This window comes from Rhinoraja longicauda, chromosome 5 (assembly GCF_053455715.1).
Source record: "Rhinoraja longicauda isolate Sanriku21f chromosome 5, sRhiLon1.1, whole genome shotgun sequence".
NCBI classification, from domain to species: domain Eukaryota; kingdom Metazoa; phylum Chordata; class Chondrichthyes; order Rajiformes; family Arhynchobatidae; genus Rhinoraja; species Rhinoraja longicauda.
The window spans coordinates 47973942-47994941 of NC_135957.1; the positions used below are offsets into that span (position 1 = coordinate 47973942).

The 21000-nt window shown below is 38.5% G+C and overlaps 1 protein-coding gene across 1 annotated transcript in view; it reads right to left on the minus strand.

Annotated features, from left to right (window-relative positions):
• Positions 1-3226: 3226 nt before the first annotated feature.
• supt3h (SPT3 homolog, SAGA and STAGA complex component) overlaps positions 3227-21000 on the minus strand; it is a 320444-nt gene continuing 302670 nt past the window's right edge. The window contains exon 12 of the mRNA XM_078399478.1: positions 3227-4052. Coding sequence (XP_078255604.1) covers positions 4011-4052 — 42 coding nt within the window. The 3' untranslated portion in view covers positions 3227-4010. The remainder of the gene's footprint in view (positions 4053-21000) is intronic.

The window sequence follows — 21000 nt, forward strand, 5'->3', positions numbered from 1 at the left end:
TCAGAAAAAAATAATAAACCAATTGATCATGCTAAACAAGTCAGGATAAGAGCCACTAAACTAATATTGAGGTGATTGCTGAAGCAGTCTCATTCGGATTTGGGTGGATGATTTAATTCCAATACAACAGAACATTTCACAAAATAACTAATGGGAAAACATTTTCTTCTGGCAAAAATATAGGTCTGGCTTTTGCTGGCAATTCCAGATGGAACTGCCAGAATTTCTCAATGAAAGTATTGCCAAGTTCCAGGACTCCCACACAAATGTGGAAGTCTTAAACCCACAGGCCAAATTCTGATTTCCCAGCTATTTTGCGTCACCGCAGTAAGACTGTGCATGGAATCCAATAGCACAGCAGGAACTTGCTGAGATAGTGCAGCATTTACACTGGGGAATGTGCTTTCGGATCCCATGTCATATATACCTAGCTTAGATTGCAGTTTGTTGGAGCTCATTTGTTTGCGGGGATTGTATGGCTGTGAAGAAGAGAGATAATGAAAAGCAAATTAAAGATTTATATTTGCTATAATTTTTCTTTCCCAATTATGAAGTGTTATTTATGTTTTAAAGTTTTGTTTTTTTTAATTCATTTTAAAACATCTCTTTTTCTGGTTCATTTCAGGCCTTGCAGCTGCTACTGGAGACCAATTCTCTTTTAATTGTTACAAGTGAATCTACCTCCAACATCCTGTCAGGTAAGACATTCCTGAAAGGAACCACTTGCTTCTTCACAAATCTGTGGTCTCTGATTCAGGACCTTCCTTTAATGACAATATATTGGGAACTTTTTTAATAAATCTTTTCTCGGCCACCTTGAAAGCTTTCAAATTCTTCTTAAAGTGCAGTAACCAGAATTGGGCACAATTAACTCCTGCATCCAGTGACTCTTGCATTCCCTCCCCTACCCTCTCTTCCACCTTCGTCGTTCTAACAATTCCACTGTTCGCATCCTTGTATCCCTGTTATAATCACACTTTACCCAGCCAACAATAGGTCATTATGGGCCCCACCCTTTTGAAGTCATCTGTTGCCAACCCTGACTTGTTCTGGCCTTTTCTCGCCTGCAATTTATTCCCACCCCCACCTCTGCTTTCAGTCTGAAGAAGGGTTCTGACCCAAAACATTTACCTCGTCTTTTTCTCCAGAGAAGCGGCCTGACCCACTGAGTTACTCCACATTTTGACTATATTGGGCACAATATCTTGACTAATGTTTTTTAAAATAATGCCCTTAGCATTTATTAATAAAACTTCAGATCCCAGATGATTTCCACTGTGTTTAAGCTGAACAGCAAGCTTCAAGGATTTATACAGATAGACACTCATATCTTTGCTTCAGCTTCCCATGAGAATTGCACACTTTGTTATATTGTCCCTTTATTAAAAATATGTGACAGGATTTTGTTTTGCGTTAAATTTCATTTGGCACACTTTCGCCATTATATCTTCTTAAGAACATAAGAAACACAAACAGGAGTTGGCCACTTGTCTATTCTGTGAATCAAAATCATAATTGGCCTTTTACATCACTGTCACGATCTTACACTAACACCGTATCCCTTGCTTTTCTTAATATCCAAAACATTTAGTGATATCTAATAATCTGTTGATTTCCTCAAACTCACTGTTTTCGTCCATTCTCTTCCAAAGTTTCTCATGTGGAAATTTTGAAACTGCATCTTAATCACTTAAATCCATGCTATTAATTTATATCAAGGGAACAACCATCAATAAGACTTAGTGTGAAAATTAGGTGTGTGGAATAATGACAAGAAGCCCTCGAGATGGAGGAATTCTGATTATTATGAGCTTTAACTAGTACATCTGCCTCAAGTCAAATGTGTGCCAGAGAAGGAATCTTTAACTATCTTCCCAAAGTTGTGGATGTGAAACTTCTATTACTGCCACAACTGAGAAAAGGAATGGTTGATTGTTATTATTAACGTGTAATTATTTTGTTATTAACACGTTAATAATAACAATCAATCATTTAGGCAACATTCTTTATTATCACTTATCACATTTCCTTGCATTGGTGACAGTTAACATTTTGGAGCCCTCGTGTTTCTACCCCTATCTTTGTGTCATAAATTTTGTCACATCAAATAATTTGTTAAGTCACTGATTTGCACAAAGTTCCACGTTTTAATGGTTCCCTTGATAAGTAATTTCTTGTGACCTGCTGTTACACTTCTCTCATGAGATATATAGTATACCAATGCTGCTGCAAAGTCTGTTGTCATTGAGTTGAGAAGAGCTTTATTTGTGAATCTTTCAGTACCAACATAGCACCAAAGTGGGTGGTATTGTAGTGAGGGCAGGTGAGCTGAAGAATGTTTGATGGAATTTAATACAGAGAAGTGTGAGGTGTTTATATTTTGGGAAGTCTAACCAGGACAATGCTTACACAGTGAATGACAGGGCTCTGGGGAGTGTTGTAGAACAGAGGGATCTAGGAATTCAGGTACATAGTTCCTTGAAAGTGGTGTCATGGGTAGATAGGCTGGTCAAGAAGACTTTTGGCACATTGGCCTTCATTAGTCAGAGTATTGAGTATAGAAGTTAGGAGGTCATGTTACTGTTGAACATGACATTGGTGAAGCCGCATTTACAGTATTGTGTTCAGTTTTGGTCACCCTGTTTTCGAAAAGATGTTGTTAAGCTGAAAAGGCTGCAGAGAAGATTTACAAGGATGTTGCCAGGACTTGAGGGCCTGAGCTTATAGGGGGATGTTGAACAGGCTAGGACTCCATCCCTTAGAGCAGAGGAGGATGAGGTGTGATCTTATAGAGGTGTATAAGATCATGAGAGGAATAGATGGGGTAAATGCACCGAGTATTATACGCAGTGTAGAGGAATGAAGAACTAGAGGACATGGAGGAAAGATTTAATAAGAACCTGAGGGGCAACTTTTTTACACAAAGTTGGTAGATATATAGATTGAGCTGCCAGAGGAGGTAGTTGAGGCAGGTACTATCACAATGTTTAAAAATATTTGGACAGGTACATGGATAGGATAGATTTTAGGAAGTGGGACTCGTATAGAAGGGGCATATTGTTCGGTGTGGGCAAGTTGGGCCTAAAAAGTCTGTTTCCACACTGTATGACTTTATGACTTTCTGTTTAAAGGAGGTCCAGATGCAGATGTTCAAAAACATTACAATACTCTTCCTGCTTGTAGGATCGTTCAAAAAACACTAGATGCAAGTAAATCATTTGGAATTACTAAATGTTTATTCAAAATGTTTGACTTCCCCATACAGGTTTTTAATAAAGGTTGTAGAATAGTCATGAATTCACAAACATTTGGTGACAATGAGACATTGAATTCCTATTTTCAACACCCTTGTGTAGCAATATAAACATTTCAAATTTTCATTGTCTATACATGCAAATAAGCTAAATTAAGTGTGTTCCTAGGTGTTTAAAAATGCAAACATTTGACAATTATACTCCCATGAAATCAATAGATCACTTAACTATGGCAGAATTACTTTAACTGCATTATTGTAGAAAGATTGTATTGCCAATCAAAATTATAACTTTTTCAGTCAGTCATTCCATTTATATAAATCTGTCATTTTTTCTTCTGTTGGCAAATTGTGGGGAATTTTACAGTATTGTTACCCATAAACACACACCTTGACTATGTTAGAACAGATGCAATCTTTTGGGTTTTGTCATGGGTGAGGATTTCTATGTACCATGAGCACAAATGTAAAAAAATTACTCTTTACATGTACTTGGGCAAAAAAAGGTTTCATTCCGTTTAATCAATGTGTCACAAATGGATGTAGAAGGCTGCTGGTGATCCTCTCCACTTACATGCACGCCAACCATCTGGCTTCTATTAACCAAAACATTCCACCAAGTAAACAGGATTAATGGCGGGGTGCAGGTCAGTTAATTGTCGCAGCTGCTCACACGACACACACGTATGCAGTGTAATGACAGAACCTTGTTTTCTTGCAGATGTTTCAGCAACAAGAAGCTTTTTCCTTCCTTTTTTCAGCAGGATAAAAACGTCATTCCTGTTATGCGGTATGCACTCTGTCAAGAGAGAAAACAGGCTGTATACAAGGAAATGACAAGAGCTTCAAAGAGACCAAAAATACTTTGTGATCTTTGAGGAACTGCCTCAAAATGAATAGTTTGGTTATACTGTATATATTAAAATAGAAGTGTAGTGGGGAGAAGGAAAGACGGGATAGGTGGAAGTGGGTAATGTTTTAATCTACGTTAGTAACTGCAGATGCTGGTTTGATACCAAAGATAGACACAAAGTGCTGGAATAACATATTGGGTCAGGCAGCATCTCTGGAGAACATGGATAGGTGATGTTTTGTCATCCTCAGACCAGCACTGCACGACTTTCTGTACTGGATCCACAAATTTCAGTTTCTGCTTCTAAACAGGGAGGTGGTCAGATTTACTAAAGTGCTGTCTTATAATTGAGCACTATGCATTTTTAATGGTTGTGTAGCTGTGCTCGACCACTGCTACACATCCATAAAAAACGCCTACACTCCCCGGCCACATTTCTGGAAATATGATCATCCAGCTATGGTTCTACTCCCTGCCGCTAAACAGAAACTGAAGTGGGAAGATCCGGTACAGAAAGTTGTTCAGTGCTGGTCTGCGGAAAAGAATGACATCCTACGTGACTGCTTTTAGAGTTAGTGGACTGGCCCATATTTCTTCCTGTAGGTCTAGCATCATTTTAATATTTTCTTTGATATACCTAGACAGCTGACAATTCTACGACTCTCTGGACTGAAGATCTTGCCGTACCTGACCAGCGAGGCCTACTCTGATCTGCGAAGCCTGCGCCCAAAACACATCTCCTGAAGCCACGACCTCGTGGAGACACTGATCCGGGCTAACCCCACACTGGGGAGACGCCAACCCGATCAGCCCACCGGGCATCACCCTGTGTGGGCCCCAGAGAAAATGCCAACCCAATCTAACCTCCGCACTTAACACAATATGCTGATGTTGAGGCCTGAGCAGGCCAAAGGCCCAAGTACCGGAATGCCTGACGGATCGCCCCTGATGGAGCGGCCCACACCATACTCTCAGAAAACATGGGAAACAAGCTGAACTGCAGGGGAGACGAGGCGTGGTTTCAAGCTCCCCCCACCCCCACCCCCCCATCCCAGCATATTGTTGATAAATGTTGAGAACAAATTGAATGAACAAGGTGATATTCATTTACCTTAGAGAAATAAGGGACTGCTGCGTGCTCTGTTCTACGGAGACATGGGTAACCCCTGCCTCACCCAACTATGCCATTCAAGCTGAGAGCTTCTCACTGCACCAGATGGACTGCATGGCGTCCTTGACTGCTGCTATGTCTCTCACGCTATGTAAATATTCAGGTTATTTTAATGATAGTGAAACTATCTGGAAAATACTAATAATAAAGTCAATCTTTGATAAAGACCTGCAGGAGATAAGCACATTTTAGGGAAATATTCACTCATCTGCAGAGTCGCATTATATCATAATTTGAAATTAATAATGGCTTTTGAAGATCAACAATAGCTGGACATTAAATTTTGGACCTGGCACTGGTGTTCACTACCACAAAAAACAAGTTGAAACACACAAAGCAATGTCAACAAATGAGTTACAAATCACTTGTTTAGTAAGAGTGTCAAAGGTTACGGGGAGAAAGCTGGAGAATGGGTTTAGGAGAGAAAAGTAGATCAGCCATCTTTGTTGGAGCAGACTCGATTGGCTAAGTGACCTAATTCTGCTCCTATGACTTATAAACTACACAATTAAGCTAACAAACTACACAATTGTCGCCAACAAAGTTATTTTGTCGTTATTTCAAATTCATGGTGTAAATTTACAAATTACAGAATCAAAATAATAAATTCTGTTAGAAATCTCTCTATGCTATGCCTTACATAATTGCAGTGTTTCACGCAAACAAATTACTGCATTAGAAATAAAACTTCCACAGTAATATGTATTAATACGTGGAACCAATGCTGTTAAGGATCTTGCCATTAACTGTATACTTTCCCCTTATATTCAACCTTCCAAAGTGCAACACCTCACACTTGGTCGGGTTAAATTCCATCTGCCATTTCTCTGCCCATTTCTGCAGCTGATCTATATCCAGCTGTATCTTTTGACAGCCCTCTTCACTGTCTGCAACTCTTCCAATTTTGATGTCACCAGCAATCTTAATCGCCAACCCATCTACATTTACGTCCAAGTCATTTATTGATATCACAAGCAGCAGAGGTCCCACAACAGATCCTTGCGGAATGCCACTGGTTACAGATTTCCAACTGGAATATCATCCTTCCACTTCAACCCTCTGTCTTCTGTGAATAACACAGTTCTAAACCCTTCAACTAAGTCAGTGCGGATCCCGTACATCTTAATCTTCTGGATCACTCTACCTTGAGGGACCTCAGCAAAAGCCTTACTTAAATTCATGTGTACAACATTCACTGCCCTACCTTCAACGATCTCCTTCGTCCCCTCTTCAAAAAACTCAATCAAGTTAGTAAGACGAATGCATAAATTCTAATGATCACAATACTAATTAGAGAACTGGTATGTGGGGAAAAAATACATGAAATCGGAAAGCAAAAAAAATCAAAATGAATTGGAAATGTATGTATGAAAATAATGTACAGCAATGGGTATCATGATTTGCACAAGGAATAATGTGTGTTTGATTTGGGCGGCTATTGTAAAAAAAAAAAATTAATCTGATAATAAATTACAGATTTTCGATAGCCTTACTGATTACTTCATTCATTAACCAGTTACCGGAGTTAAGAAAATCAGCAAAACACATGACCAAATAACATTTAAGTAATCTGTACCTAATTTACAGAGCTACAATTTCAAATGCAACAAAGCAAATTTGTGATGCAATGGCCAGCAATTTTTACACTCCCCCGTTTAATTCATATGTCATGTTAATAAAGAATAAGACCTCTGCCATCAGTGGCATCAACAACCACCAGGAAGGTCTATGATTGCAAGAAGGGAACTGAACATGTCAGGATATCGGGCTAAAGCAGAGCTGGGATAAGCCAAATGCATAGAGTAAGAGCAACACAAGCATCGAATAATTATACTAAACCATATGGTATCACAAAATGCTGGAGTAACTCAACAGGTCAGGCAGCATCTCAGGAGAGAAGGAATGGGTGACGTTTTGGGTCTCGACCCGAAACATCACCCATTCCTTCTCTCCTGAGATGCTGCCTGACCTGCTGAGTTACTCGAGCATTTTGTGATACCTTCGATTTGTACCAGCATCTGCAGTTATTTTCCTATACTAAACCCTATGTTATATACAAAACATACTCTGGGTTTCTCTAACACAGTCACTTTACCTGTATTATTAAAAAAGTAGATATAGCATAAAGGTTATTATAGAAACTTTAGCTTTAGTTCACTCCTTTCAAAATTTATGTCATACAATTTTTAAATGAGAAAAATAAAACACATTTTCTGCGTTGACAATACCACCAAATGGTTAAAAGTTCTCTTTGATCAAAGATATCTGTAAATACATTTTCAATTTCCCATCAAGACCTACATCTCCTCTGTGGGGAACAGTCCAGCTGATGTTACTGAGCAACTCCACTGAAACACCCACACATTGGCAGTCTTTCCAGTGTTCGATGATTGGGAGGCATTTGAGATGGGAAAATACATAGACGGCCAAGTACATGGAAGTATTTGGCGAGTAATGAATTTTCCTGCTTCTAACTGGCACCCTAATGCTGATGGTCCATTTCTGTTCCACATCAGTAATTTTCATTTTTTATTGGGAAAACCTGAAATAATGGGAAGAATAAAGCCACTAGATCTAAGAACATATGAATTGAAACAGTAGTAGGCCATTCAACCTCTCGGGTCTGCTCAGCCATTAAAGAAGATCATGGCTGATCTTTTACCTCAGCACCACTTTCCTGTACTATTTGCATTATTCGTTGGGCAATTGCAAATTTAAAATTGGGCAAGTTTTTTTACAAATTAGATGAAAAGCATTTGATCTTGGCATTCTCTCACCCTTCTTTCTCTATTGATGCAATTAGGTTAAAAAAGAACAATTTACCCTGTGCTGTTATTAACACTTGCCATTATATTACCAATCTGAAAGAATCCTAGGAATCTGCACATATGTTGTCAAGTTAGAAAATTACAGAAGACGCAATGTGAGCTGTCATGTTCTTACACAGAATGCATCACTGCAATCTTTGAAATAAATTCCAAATCAAAATCACTGTGGCAATCACTTTGAATAATTACCCACTGGTCCTGCACCAAGGAGTACTGAATAATAGTGTGTGTGGGAAGTTTGTAATCGCATAATAAGTGATATTTACTGCTGAACAACTTTCATGGTACTAAAAACGTTAGCACAGCAGAGTCAAATTCCCTTGGAAATTAATGTGGCAGTTTTATAACAAAAAACGAGCATGCGAGTGGGGAGGGGTGGGGGAGTGGAGGGGTGGTGCGGAGGGTGCTACACCAATGCAGGAGAGGCTTTGGGTCCACGGCTCGCTCCGGCTGAGATTTATTTTTAAAAAAAATGTAACAAACAATTTATTTTAAAGAAAAAACATGATTTTCCCAAGTCACAATGGAAACCCTACGAGGAATGGGCCCCCCTTATCTCTCATTGAAAACAGACATTAATTATGAAGGGTCTCGACATGAAACATCGCCCATTCCTTCTCTCCAGAGATACTGCTTGTCCCGTTGAGTTACTCCAGCATTCTGTGTCTATCATCACTCAGCGGGTTAGTCATCATCTTTGGAGAAAATGGATAGGCGACATTTCAGGTTGGGACACCAACCTATTGATTGTAAGGGGGTGGGGGGGAACTGGAAGCAGGAAAAGACCAGCACAAATCGGGGCTTCCAACAGATGACCTCCGGCAGAGTGGTTCCCTGATAGGCCAATTGTTGATCCCAAGAGGGACATATCATCGGCAGTTTCTTTTTTATCACATTAATGATGAACTCACACCGCCTTTGAATAAAAGGGCATCTGAAGATCAAGGCTTCAGACGTCATAAAACAATGATCCCTAATCTCCTACATAGTTCTCAGACCTAGACTACCGACCAAATATACAGGGCAGACAAAAATACCACCAATGTTATCTCGGAAAAATCTTCCCAATTCATTGGAAGGTCCAATGAATCGCAATCAATCTTCTCTCCCAAGTCAACAACCCCAGCATTGAAACTCTAGTTACACTAAGTCAGCTATGTTGATCGGGTCCAGTCATTTGCATATCCAACATGAGTCCTGAAATGGATAATCTATTTTAAGCTTTGTCCCAAGAAAAAATTACCAGGCAGACAGAGGTTAAGATTCAAGGATTTCTGCAGTTTCCTTGAAGTGTAAACTACAAATAACAATCAGAGAAAAGTTAGAGCAATAACATTGTACAGTAATTCCAAAGATTCACAAATACCAATAAGTCTAATGTCAAAAGGGCATAGACACATAGATAAGTGTACAGTTTGTAAGGGGGGATCTTTATTTTGCAGTTTTTCCACGGTGACTTAACATTAGAAATATAAATGGAATAAGTCAGTCACCAAAAATTTAAAATGGATCAGTTATATTATTTTCTTTTGGAATTAAATGGATTAAACAGAGGAAATCTATATTTTATATGGAATAGACTAATCATGTGTGAAGCACAGATAAATAAGAGTTAGGTAAGTGAGGATGCTTTGCAAAAGTAGGCAAAAATGAAAGTCTGGACCACCTTGAGCTCATTCAGTTATTCTATTAGACCAATTTCTGACAGTGTACAGATCAAGTTCAAAGTCAAATCAGCTTTCCAATAGCACAGAATATTTTATTAGCTGTGGATGCTGGTACACAAGAACAATCTGTAGACTTAAAATCCAAGCCGAGCATTATCGAGCCATAAGTTTCTATTTACCTCATTCTTTTTACTCACATCAATTATATCAATATTAATTATTTGGATGTTCTACTTCCATAGTTTAAGTAGAAGTTATTGGAAAATTGCACGTACCTTGCTTCCCGATGAAAGCTGTGAATAATGAGGCTGCACCTAATTTGTTTCATTGGCAAATCTCCATGTGCCCAATTGGTACCATGCTTTAGCCCAATAGTATACTGCAGGTGTGCTTCTAGCTCACTTCTGCCCTGAGGCCTGAAATAAAGTGCTGTTGTCCACATACTTAAAAGGTAGCTTTGCTGCCACAATGTCTTTCTCCATCACTATGATTTTACTATTACCACCACAAACTTCCTTTCCTTGATGAACTGTGGTCTGTTAGCAGGCATTCCCCTGTTCTCTTTAGATCTCATCATACTGCTTTTCAGTATAACTAACATTCAAACAGATCCAAATGAGCATTCAATTGTTTTAAGCTACCATAAATGCCAGCAGTAGGAGAGCTCCTCACCCCCCCCCCCCCATTGGCCGCCACTCCCATCACTCGGGAAGTCCCACCACCCTCCGAGTTCCCAACAGCGCATGCACGGACCTTCTCCCATTGTGACGTCGAAAACGGAGGTCGGCGTGGCTGACGGGCAGGGAAAGTGAAAAAGGGATTTATTAAAGTTAAAAAAATGATTTTTAAAGTATAAAAAGTGAAAAACTTTTAAAATATAACAAACATTTGAACCCCAGGACAATGGTGAGTAAGGTGGGCCTAAAATCGTCACGCTATCATGTACCGTTTTGGTTGTATTTCAACAACAAATATAAGCACAAATATACAAGATGAGAGTTTTAGTTTTATATATATATATATATAGATTATCACCATGACAGTAATCTGTTGCCACAACCATCACGTCATTTTTCATATTCATGATGGGGGATTGTGATAGTCGGCTAGTTAACTGCAGAAAGCATCACATACTACAGTGGTCTTGCATCCAGACCACATACTCCAGCATTTTCCAGAATAGCTAACCGGAGCAGAAACACTGATTAGTTTCTTCAATTTCTCACCAACTGCAACACAAATGGGATTTATTTTTTCAATTCATCTGACGTAATCAGCAAACACCAATCGCTTACATTGAAACCTTTCTGTTCAACATGCCTTAACGCCACACAAGGAGATTTAAAAAAAAGTTTTTAATCAAGATTTACAGTAAACTTAATTCATCAATAATTACTCTGCTTATACAACATCAAAGAGACAATATCCTAATTGTTTTGAGTCCTAAACTGCATGTGTGCCATCAAAGGCTAACATGTGACTTGAATGCTGATGTTAGACTGGTGGCTTACAGTCTATTCTCTTATCAGTTTTGTTGTTTGCAGGATATCTTTGCTCAAGTTTGTTTTCCTATTTTTTCCTTATTTTTACTGAACTGGACGTTACATGAGGCAAGAAATTAAGGAACATGTTTAACGTTGCTTGTTGGTATCTATTTTTTTGAAATTCACCAGAAATTCAAGGTGCTAATTGAAATTAAAATCTACTTGTTTGACAGCATAGTATTTTGAGAATGTTACTTTAAAAAAAAAGCTTCCTTATATTTCTGCAAGATGAACGAAGAACTGTCAGCTTTGCAATGTCATAATTACAGGCTAATATTTACTATGATCTTCCACATGTCAGAGAGGGACAGAAGAGGAACAACCATAATTTGAGTTTCAGGAGTTATGGAGGAATGTCAAAAAGCAAGACCTAAATGTCAGTAATCTTTGGATTGCTCCAAGTACCACAGAAGTGAAAATGAGGATAACAGGATAGAACAAATTAACATGTCCAGATAAATGTAGCAGGAAGGAGGGGTTACGATTCATGAAACTTATAACTAGTTCTGGGGAAGCAGAAACCAGGGTGTGTTGCATTCAACAGTCAAAGTACTCAAGAAGTTAACTAGTACTTTGGGATGAATTTCTATTAACTTGGTAAATGTTTGGACACCAGGGTGAAGCACTTAGAGAAGGAAAACGTTTCAGAGATAATTAGTGTAGAATTAAAAATATTTCCAAATTAGGAATGATCAGACAGGGTGAAACATAAGACAAATAAAAAAATTGGGATACTCATGTGTTAAATGAATATGGCAATAATATTACACTAGCAATTACAGAGATCTGGACTGAAGAAGGATCTCAATGTTCCTGGCTTTAAGGCAGAATAAAATGAGAGTGGTAATACTAATCAAATAAACTTGAAAAGCTAGTAAGGAAAGAGTTAGCTGAAGGTTCAGAGATCTATTAAAATAGAACGAAGAAACAATAAAAGGCGCATTATATTACTGGATGGAAAGGAGACAGCTATAAGTTTGCTATAAAATAACAGACAGTTATCAGTGAGTACTGATGATGAAAGACGGATTGTTTTCTCTGAGGAATCAGCGGCTGAGGGGTGCCCTGATAGAAGTATATAAAACTATGAAGGGCATAAATAGGAAAGGTAGTTTGCCTCTAAAATCTCCTTTTGGCTTTATTAATCTCACTTCAAATCCCGAGGGCGTAGATTTGAAGTGAGAGGAATAAAGCCTAAAGGAAATTTGCGAGGCAAATAAAAAAAAATATATAGAAAATGTTAAGTACCTGGAAATGCGATGCCAGTGGAAGTAGCAGCATTTGAGAGGCATTTGGATTGAGACATGAACAGGGCAGGAGTAAAGGGCTATGGACTATGGGCAGACAGATGGAATTGGTTAGATTGGCATCATGGCAGGTTTCAGAAATCTCTTGCTAAAGGGCCTTTCAGCTTGTTCCTGTGCTGAATTGTTCGCTGTTTTATGTTTGTATATTCCAATAACAAACATCCATTGAACGTGGAATAGTGAAATGGGTGGTTATGTGACTAATGAAAACAGAGTGAGAATTGTCTTCAGATGCATTTTACAAGAATAATGACGCGCCACATAAAGTAAGTATTATGATTTCACATGGGATTCAGGAATAAAAATATGGTGTGCATATTCAAAGTTTTAAGATACTTAAAAAATACAGACTTTTGGTTAAATTAGGTATAAATATACCATTAAATGTCGTAGCTGGAGCAGTGTTAAATTTTGTACACTCCTTTTATGAAATGCTCCAAAACCTTAGAGGATACAGAAGAGATTTTCCAGATGATATTAGGAATGAGTGACTTCAGTCATGTGCAAAGTGAGAAAAAAATCTTTAATCTTCTAAAAAAATCTTAGAAACAGAAAATAGGTGCAGGAGGAGGCCATTCAGCCCTTCGAGCCAGTGCCGCCATTCATTTTGATCATGGCTGATCATCCCCAATCGATAACCCGTGCCTGCCTTCTCCCCATATCCCTTGATTCCACTAGCCCCTAGAGCTCTATCTAACTCTCTCTCTTAAATCCATCCAGTGATTTGGCTTCCACTGCCCTCTGTGGCAGAGAATTCCACAAATTCACATCTCTCTGGGTGAAAAGGTTTCTTCTCACCTCAGTTTTAAATGGCCTCCCCTTTATTCTAAGACTGTGGCCCCTGGTTCTGGACTCGCCCAACATTGGGAACATTTTTCCTGCATCTCTAGCTTGTCCAGTCCTTTTATAATTTTATATGTTTCTATAAGATCCCCTCTCAACCTTCTAAACTCCAGTGAATACAAGCCTAGTCTTTTCAATCTTTCCTCATATGTCAGTCCCGCCATCCCAGGGATCAATCTCGTGAATCTATGCTGCACTCCCTCAATTACAAGGATGTCCTTCCTCAAATTAAGAGACCAAAACTGTATACAATACTCCAGATGTGGTCTTACAGGGCCATATACAACTGCAGAGGAACCTCTTTACTCCTATACTGAAATCCTCTTGTTATGAAGGCCAACATTCCATTAGCTTTCTTCAACATCTTAAAGGGAAAATATGGAGAAATAATTCAAAAATCACAGTCTTGTTAAGCTAAATAAGAAAATCATTTTTCCAGGAGCAGGGAGTCTCAGCAACCAGAGGACAACGTTTTAAGGGTAATTCACACATTGAGCAGACTAATATGATCAAAAGTAACATTACGGCAAGTTTTTGTGATTTGAAGCACACTGGCTAAGAGTGCTGAAAGGAGATCTAGAAGGTGGAAAACTCACCAGATATTGGAAATGAACAATGTAGTAGATCTCATTGGATTGTTTGAAAGTTGGCAAAAGCATAGATAATGAGCTGAATGACTTCGCTGCAGGGGCGGCACTGTGGCACAGCAGTAGAGTTGCTGCCTTACAGCGGCAGAGACCCGGGTTCGATCCTGACAGGGTGCTGTCTGTACGGAGTTTGGCCGTTCTCCCCACGACCTACGTGGGTTTTGTCAGGGAGCTCCTACACTCCAAAGATGTACAGGGTTGTAGGCTAATTGGCATGATAAAATTGTAAATTGTCCTAGTGTGTGTAGGATAGTGTTAGTGTGCGGGGATCGCTGGTCTGTGTGGACTGGGTGGGCCCAAGGGTCTGTTTCCGCGCTGTATCTCTAAGTTAAACTGTCACATAATATAACATTTTAAAAAGGAATATCATTTAAATAAAAAAGGTAGATCTCACGAAGACATGCCGAATAACACCGAAAGTTTCTGAGATCCTGATTATAGTTTACATACCATCACCATAGATTATTATTAATGTACTATGTTAATACAAAAATAAATAAAACATTTATAGGCCTATATATGTAATGTACTATGTCTTAGCACTAGTTCTAATAATTTGTTACATTTGTATTATGTTCAGTGAAATACATAAAGGCTTGCATGTCAGCTTGTGAGAAATAATGCATTAAAAAAAATCGATTTATTCAAATATTCATGACATAAAGCAGCTCAGATTTAATCCAATGATACTTGAGTCTTTATTTAAGAACAGTGGAGGGAGCCCTGCCCCTAAGAAGGGAAATTGCTGGCTGACATGCTCGTTGGCAGAGTACAAAAGGAAAGGCAGGATGTACCATCAGCTTTCATTCTATTCCAAATAACCTGGAACCCATAAACAAGATACTATATGAAAGTGTGTGCATATACTTAGATATATCTATTTATGTTAAAAGAAAACCTCTGCATTCACAAGGAAGAGACGGCTCACTGAGAACTTTTTCTCCACGAGGGAAAGTGTACAGAGCTAACTGCCACATCAGTTGAGAGGAAGAAAATTAACGTCTTGTTTTGGTTTGCTCAGCACTGAGTTTATCTTTGATCTAGCAAATCCAGCAATGAGAGGAAGTTCTATTGAACACTGCAATGCAAATGAAATTGTTTTTAAAGCATTAAGAGATGACTAATATTTCCTATGGCAGTTTATGGGCAACATACACACAAGTGAAATGATACTCTATTTAATTAGAAAAGGGTTGGGAGTCCAAAATCTGTCTCGGTAAGTTTATAATATGCGGATGTTGCAGGGGAAGTAATAGAGGCATATTGCAACAAAAAATTCCTTCCTGATAGAAGAAAGAAAGTAATTTAGTTCAGGCTATAGTAGCTCCAACAGCTCAAAGACTGTGAAGTTTTGGGGTATTAACACGTCTAATTTTCTGGAATTAACTGTTTACTTTTGGAGAACGTAAAATAATTATAAGCAGATGTGGAAACCAGCTTTAAAAAAAGAAACAAATTCAAGTCACATCGACATATTTGATATCCATTAGATATGCCCTTTTATTTTCAAATGTGTAAAATTTAGACTAATAAAATACCCCAAAACAGTTTTTTTTGCATTGCTAGGTGTAATAGATATTTCTCTATTAAGTCAACTTCATAATCAGATTGTAGGAATGGTCACACCGACAAAATTGAAAAAAAAAAATGTTATCTTAAGATTATTACCCTCAAATTCTTAAAAAATAGAGCTGTGATGTTTTGAAATAGATTCAAAGGATCTTGGGCTGTAATATAAACGCATTGAATTAACCCATGTGAAATCCATTGCCGGTTATTTTAAATGGCCTCCCCTTTATTCCCCTTTACTGACACATTACTTGAAACGACTTAACATATTTCTTAAAACAGCACCTTGAGCAGTTGAACTTCAAGAAATATTATATTATTATTTACCAATTAGCAAGCACCATTTCCACAGTTGAGATTTGTAACAGTTAAATTAAAGATTGCTATGAAAGTGAATAGCAGCTTTTGTAAATGAAATACATTGATAACAAAGGGCAGTGGCTATTGATTCAATCTACCTTATTAAGTCTGCTACATAAATATTAAGCAACAGTATTTTTCTGATCAGATACAGCTAAGATTGTCAAGGAAAACAATATTCCATTTACTCAACTTCAGGGCTGAACCCTGAATATCCCAAAGGAAAGCAAGTCCAGCTATATTAACTGCTTTATTAGCAAGAAAGGAAGTACAAACACCTTTCACTCCCTTTTTAATATTGTCCGAAAGGCCCAGCATGTCAAAGAAAGTTATTCATGACAGGAAGCCAGGAACCTTTTCCAGATTCGGCAACAAGGAAGGAAGAAAATTGTTTGCCTCAGCTGTCCTCTGTTTTTCAAGTCCTGTTTAGAGCCAACAAAGCAGGAAAGGGGGTGGGAAAAAATAAATGAAAAGGAACAATGTTTATCTTTGAACAGATTTGTGATATTCTCCGCAGTTGCAAGAGAAAGAATTACAAAATATTAAAAAATACAAGACCTATTCATTTAAAGATGGCAGTCCAAAATAACGTTTGTCCAGCTAACTGTAAATAATGTGCAGTAATTTAAAACTGTTTTTTTTGGACAAATACAATCTCTGTTGTGAATATATCTGTAATAGAGATTTTGAATCCAGCTTTTAAATTCTGAACACCATTTTTCAAAATAAGGTACAAAACTCTTGAATATTTATCTGGATTTTAGACAAACTGGTTATTTGTGGATAAAGGAGTTGAATGTTATGATGTAAAATCACATGTATGTCATCAGAAAAGTAGAAATCTCTGGAAAAAGAAGGGTCAAATGATTCGCTTGTAATTACATATGCACTCTGGTGTTCACCACATTGTTCTCAGGAAGTTTCTGTTTGCCACAGAACTCCCACTTAGCCATTTTGCCTACAGTTAAATCTTGAGAAATGGACTCCATAGTCTATTCTGTTGAGACCGACAGCCAATAGTGTCATGTGTTCTCAAGTTATCAACTAGTTTCAGAAAGAGATATCAATGTCACTCCGACCAAAAAATAAAACAACACGTGTAGATTTTTTTTTACGCTAGTGTGTTTGGGACATTTTAAAAATACTCTGCAGATTTAATTTCCACTATTTGTTTGGTTAGCTGTCGATCTACTTGTGGGTGCATTACAATTGTTGATACTGATGGTGCCCTGGAAAGTCCGTCTGTGGATGTGAAAATTGAATTACACTTGCGATATTATGGTTCATTATTGAGGAAATAATTTTGCTAAAGGTCCTGCATGGGCACCAGTCATACATAATGAATGATACTTATACTAGACCAAAGCTTGTGCGCTGCATGTAATCAGTTTTCTGCATTATGGGAGGGATATTCATGATAATAAAATGGACACAGCCAACTTTCACCAGGATGTAGCTTGGTATGAGGAAAAATAAAGACAACAAGCTTACAATTTAAATTGTTTTTCTTTAGAAAAAATAAGAGGAATTTAGTAGAGACTGGACCAAGTGAACCCGTTGGGCTCATTCCTCGTAGAGGGGGAACAGGGAAGGGGAGAGGGTGTCACTGAATGAGCCCTGGACCCAAAGCCTCTCCTGTATTGGTGTAGTACCCTGAACCCCCCCACTCAATCCCCCTTATCCCCCACTCATCCCCCCACTGACCCACTCCATCCCCCCTACCCCACCCCCACATCCCTCCCTTGCCCCCACCCTACTCCCCCAGCCTTGCTTCCACCTCCATTCTCCCCTCCCCACCCCTATTTCCCTCCCCTCCACCTCCCTCCCCCCACACCCCCTCCTCCCCCTCCCTCCTCCCCACCCCCACTCTCACCCACCCTTCCCACCCCTAGATAGATGTTTATAATTATGATCAAATTGAATAAGGGCCTCATTTGCTCATGCAAATTGAGGTATTTTCATCGCTGTTATCAAGCCTAACATTGTTGATGAAGTTTAAATATAGCCCTGTCCTTCTAACATCTGTCTCCTCCTAAACAATGAAAGCAGTCACTTCAATATTAGGCTGGCATAGTTAAAAACTATGCAACAATAAAAGGTTACGACATATTTTATTTGCAAATTTAGAACATAATCTGTCCTTACACCAGTGAAATATTAAGATAAACTGCCTTTTAGATGAGGTGATACCAAGACACCTTCTGCTTATTCATAAGGCTTCTAAAAAGTCCCACAACACAACTAAATGACGCACAGCAAATTCTCCCTGTGCCTTGGAAAACAGTTCTCTATCAACACCCCCAAGAATAGACCCATTGGTCATATATCTAAATTGCTTTCTATGTGGTCTTCATGTGGGGCACAAATTGCTGCCATATGATACTTACATAACAATTGTGAGTGCACTTAAAAGTGATTTGTTCTGAGGTTGTGTTATGACTCTACAAAAGTAATTTATTCTCTGCTGTGCTGCAGAGCATCAGTGCAAAGCACCACTTTGAGAGGTAAAACAGATGCTATAAAGTGTTTCCAAGCACTGGGGAAGCCATTCAATTGAGGGAGCTCTGCTCATTTTAATAAAGCCTACCTATGACTTGATTTTGCAAACTTGTATCAGAAAATTAAACATTAAAGTCTTCATTTCAGATTTTTGACATTCACTTTTTTTTCTTTTTGGCCATTAAACCTCTTTGCACTCTTCATAATTATACCATGTCACACAGACCAGACTTCCCTATACTTTGCACTGCCTCGAAAAAGCAGCAAACATAGTCAAAGATATGTCCCATCCTGGTCATTCCTTCTCCCTGCTCCCATCTGGCAGAAGGTTCAGAAGCTTGAAAGTGTGCACCATCAGACACAGGAACAGCTTCATGTCTTCAGTTGTCAGGCTTCTGATCGGTTCTTCCATAAGCTAGGGTATGGTCCAATTCATCTCTATCCCATGGAACACATTGGACGTTGCCTATTGAACTGATTTGTGGATCTTGAAACTATGGAACTTGTTTTCGCCAACTTTATATAATGTTAAAGGTCACTGATATTTAGAGACATTTAAATATAACTGAAAATTAATTTTATTTGCAATATGTTATTTAAATGTCAGGAAACAAAATGCAAATCATAAATAAAAGTTATCTTGTTCTTAACTTTCTTCCATGGAGTCCCCAAATCTGTTCTGAAACTAATGGGCTTGCATATCTTGCAACATGTATAGCATGTGGAATAATGGTAGGTTCAATACTTGCATCTTTGGTCACACATGCTCTCAAGTCAAGGACTTGCTGGCAATTAAATGGAGAGATACTAGTGGTTCAATTCAAACCTGACATAATGCATCAGTAAAGTCATGTCCTATGTGAATGTCAGGGTACAATGGACACGTGGAGCATAAAGAGTGTGTCCAGATTGCTTTAGATCAAACAGTGTAATCTTTGGGGACAAAGAAATATGATTACATGCTTGGCTGAAAAGGAATCACCCTGACTGAAATGCTGTAAGCAAGGGCTGTAAACTTTACATAATTCAATGAAAGAAATACCCCAGAGTTTGCCGTTCCCAAAATAGCACATGATTTAATTCAGCAATTCTGAAAATCGTGAAATCTTCTACAGATGCATTATATTGGGATGCATCACAGCATTGTGGATGCAGCCCAGGCCATCACACTAATCACCTCCCATTCCATTGACTCCATTTATACCTCACGCTGCCTTGGCAAGGCCAGCAGCATAATTAAGTATGAGTCGCACTCTGGCCATTCCCTCTTCTCCCCTCTCCCATCGGGCAAAAGGTATAGAAGTGTGAAAACGTACACCTCCAGATTCAAGGACAGTTTCTTCCCAGCTGTTATCAGGCAACTGAACTATCCTATCGACAACTAGAAAGCAGTAATGAACTACTATCTACCTCATTGAAGACCCTCGGTCTATCTTTGATCGGACTTTACCGGCATTATCTTGCACTAAACATTATTCACGTTATTCCCTTTATCATGTATCTGTACACTGTGGATGGGTTGATTGTAATCACGTATTGTCTTTCCGCTGATTGGTTAGCACACAAGAAAAGCTTTTCATTGTACCTCGGTACACATGACAATAAACTAAACTCAACTCAAACTAAACTAAGCTCATGAACTCGTTACTGCTAGTCTGACCGGAATGAACATTATGACAGGATTTAAAAAACCTAAACCAAACCCCAGGATTTTACTTTCAAATTTAGAAATAGTACTAAATAAATAGAGCTGACAGGAGAAATCATTTAAATATTCAATAAAGTGTCTAAAATGGTGCCGGAAGCAGATTCAATAGTGATATTCAAACTAGAAAACTTGAAGGAAAATAACAGCAGATAAGGAAAGAATTGTAGAGTGAGCCCAGTTAGGGTGCTCTACCAGGAGCTAGCACTGGCTTTATGGGCTGAATGGTCTCCTTCCAAATTTTATCATTCTACAAGTGGGGGAACAGGACTGATGAGAGTGCACGGAGCATACACTCAGTGTGTTGAATCCTATATCGCAAGAGAACATAATATAATTGAATGCGCTTAATATTAGTGATTACCAGCATTCATACATGCAATATTATATCTGCAATAGCACTGTGTATGCTGCCATTTTTTTCCTAGTATCTGCAATCTCTTGCTTTGATCATTGGCGATGGAGATATTTATGAAGCCACCTCTTCCTTTTACGGTGCCCTCCATAATGTTTGGGACAAAGACCCATCATTTATTTATTTGCCTCTGTACTCCACACTTTGAGATTTGTAATAGAAAAAAAATCACATGTGGTTAAAGTGCACATTGTCAGATTTGAATAAAGGCCATTTTTACACATTTTGGTTTCACCATGTTGAAATTACAGAAGTGTTTATACATAGTCCCCCCATTTCAGGGCACCATAATGTTTGGGACACAGCAATGTCATGTAAATGAAAGTAGTCATGTTTAGT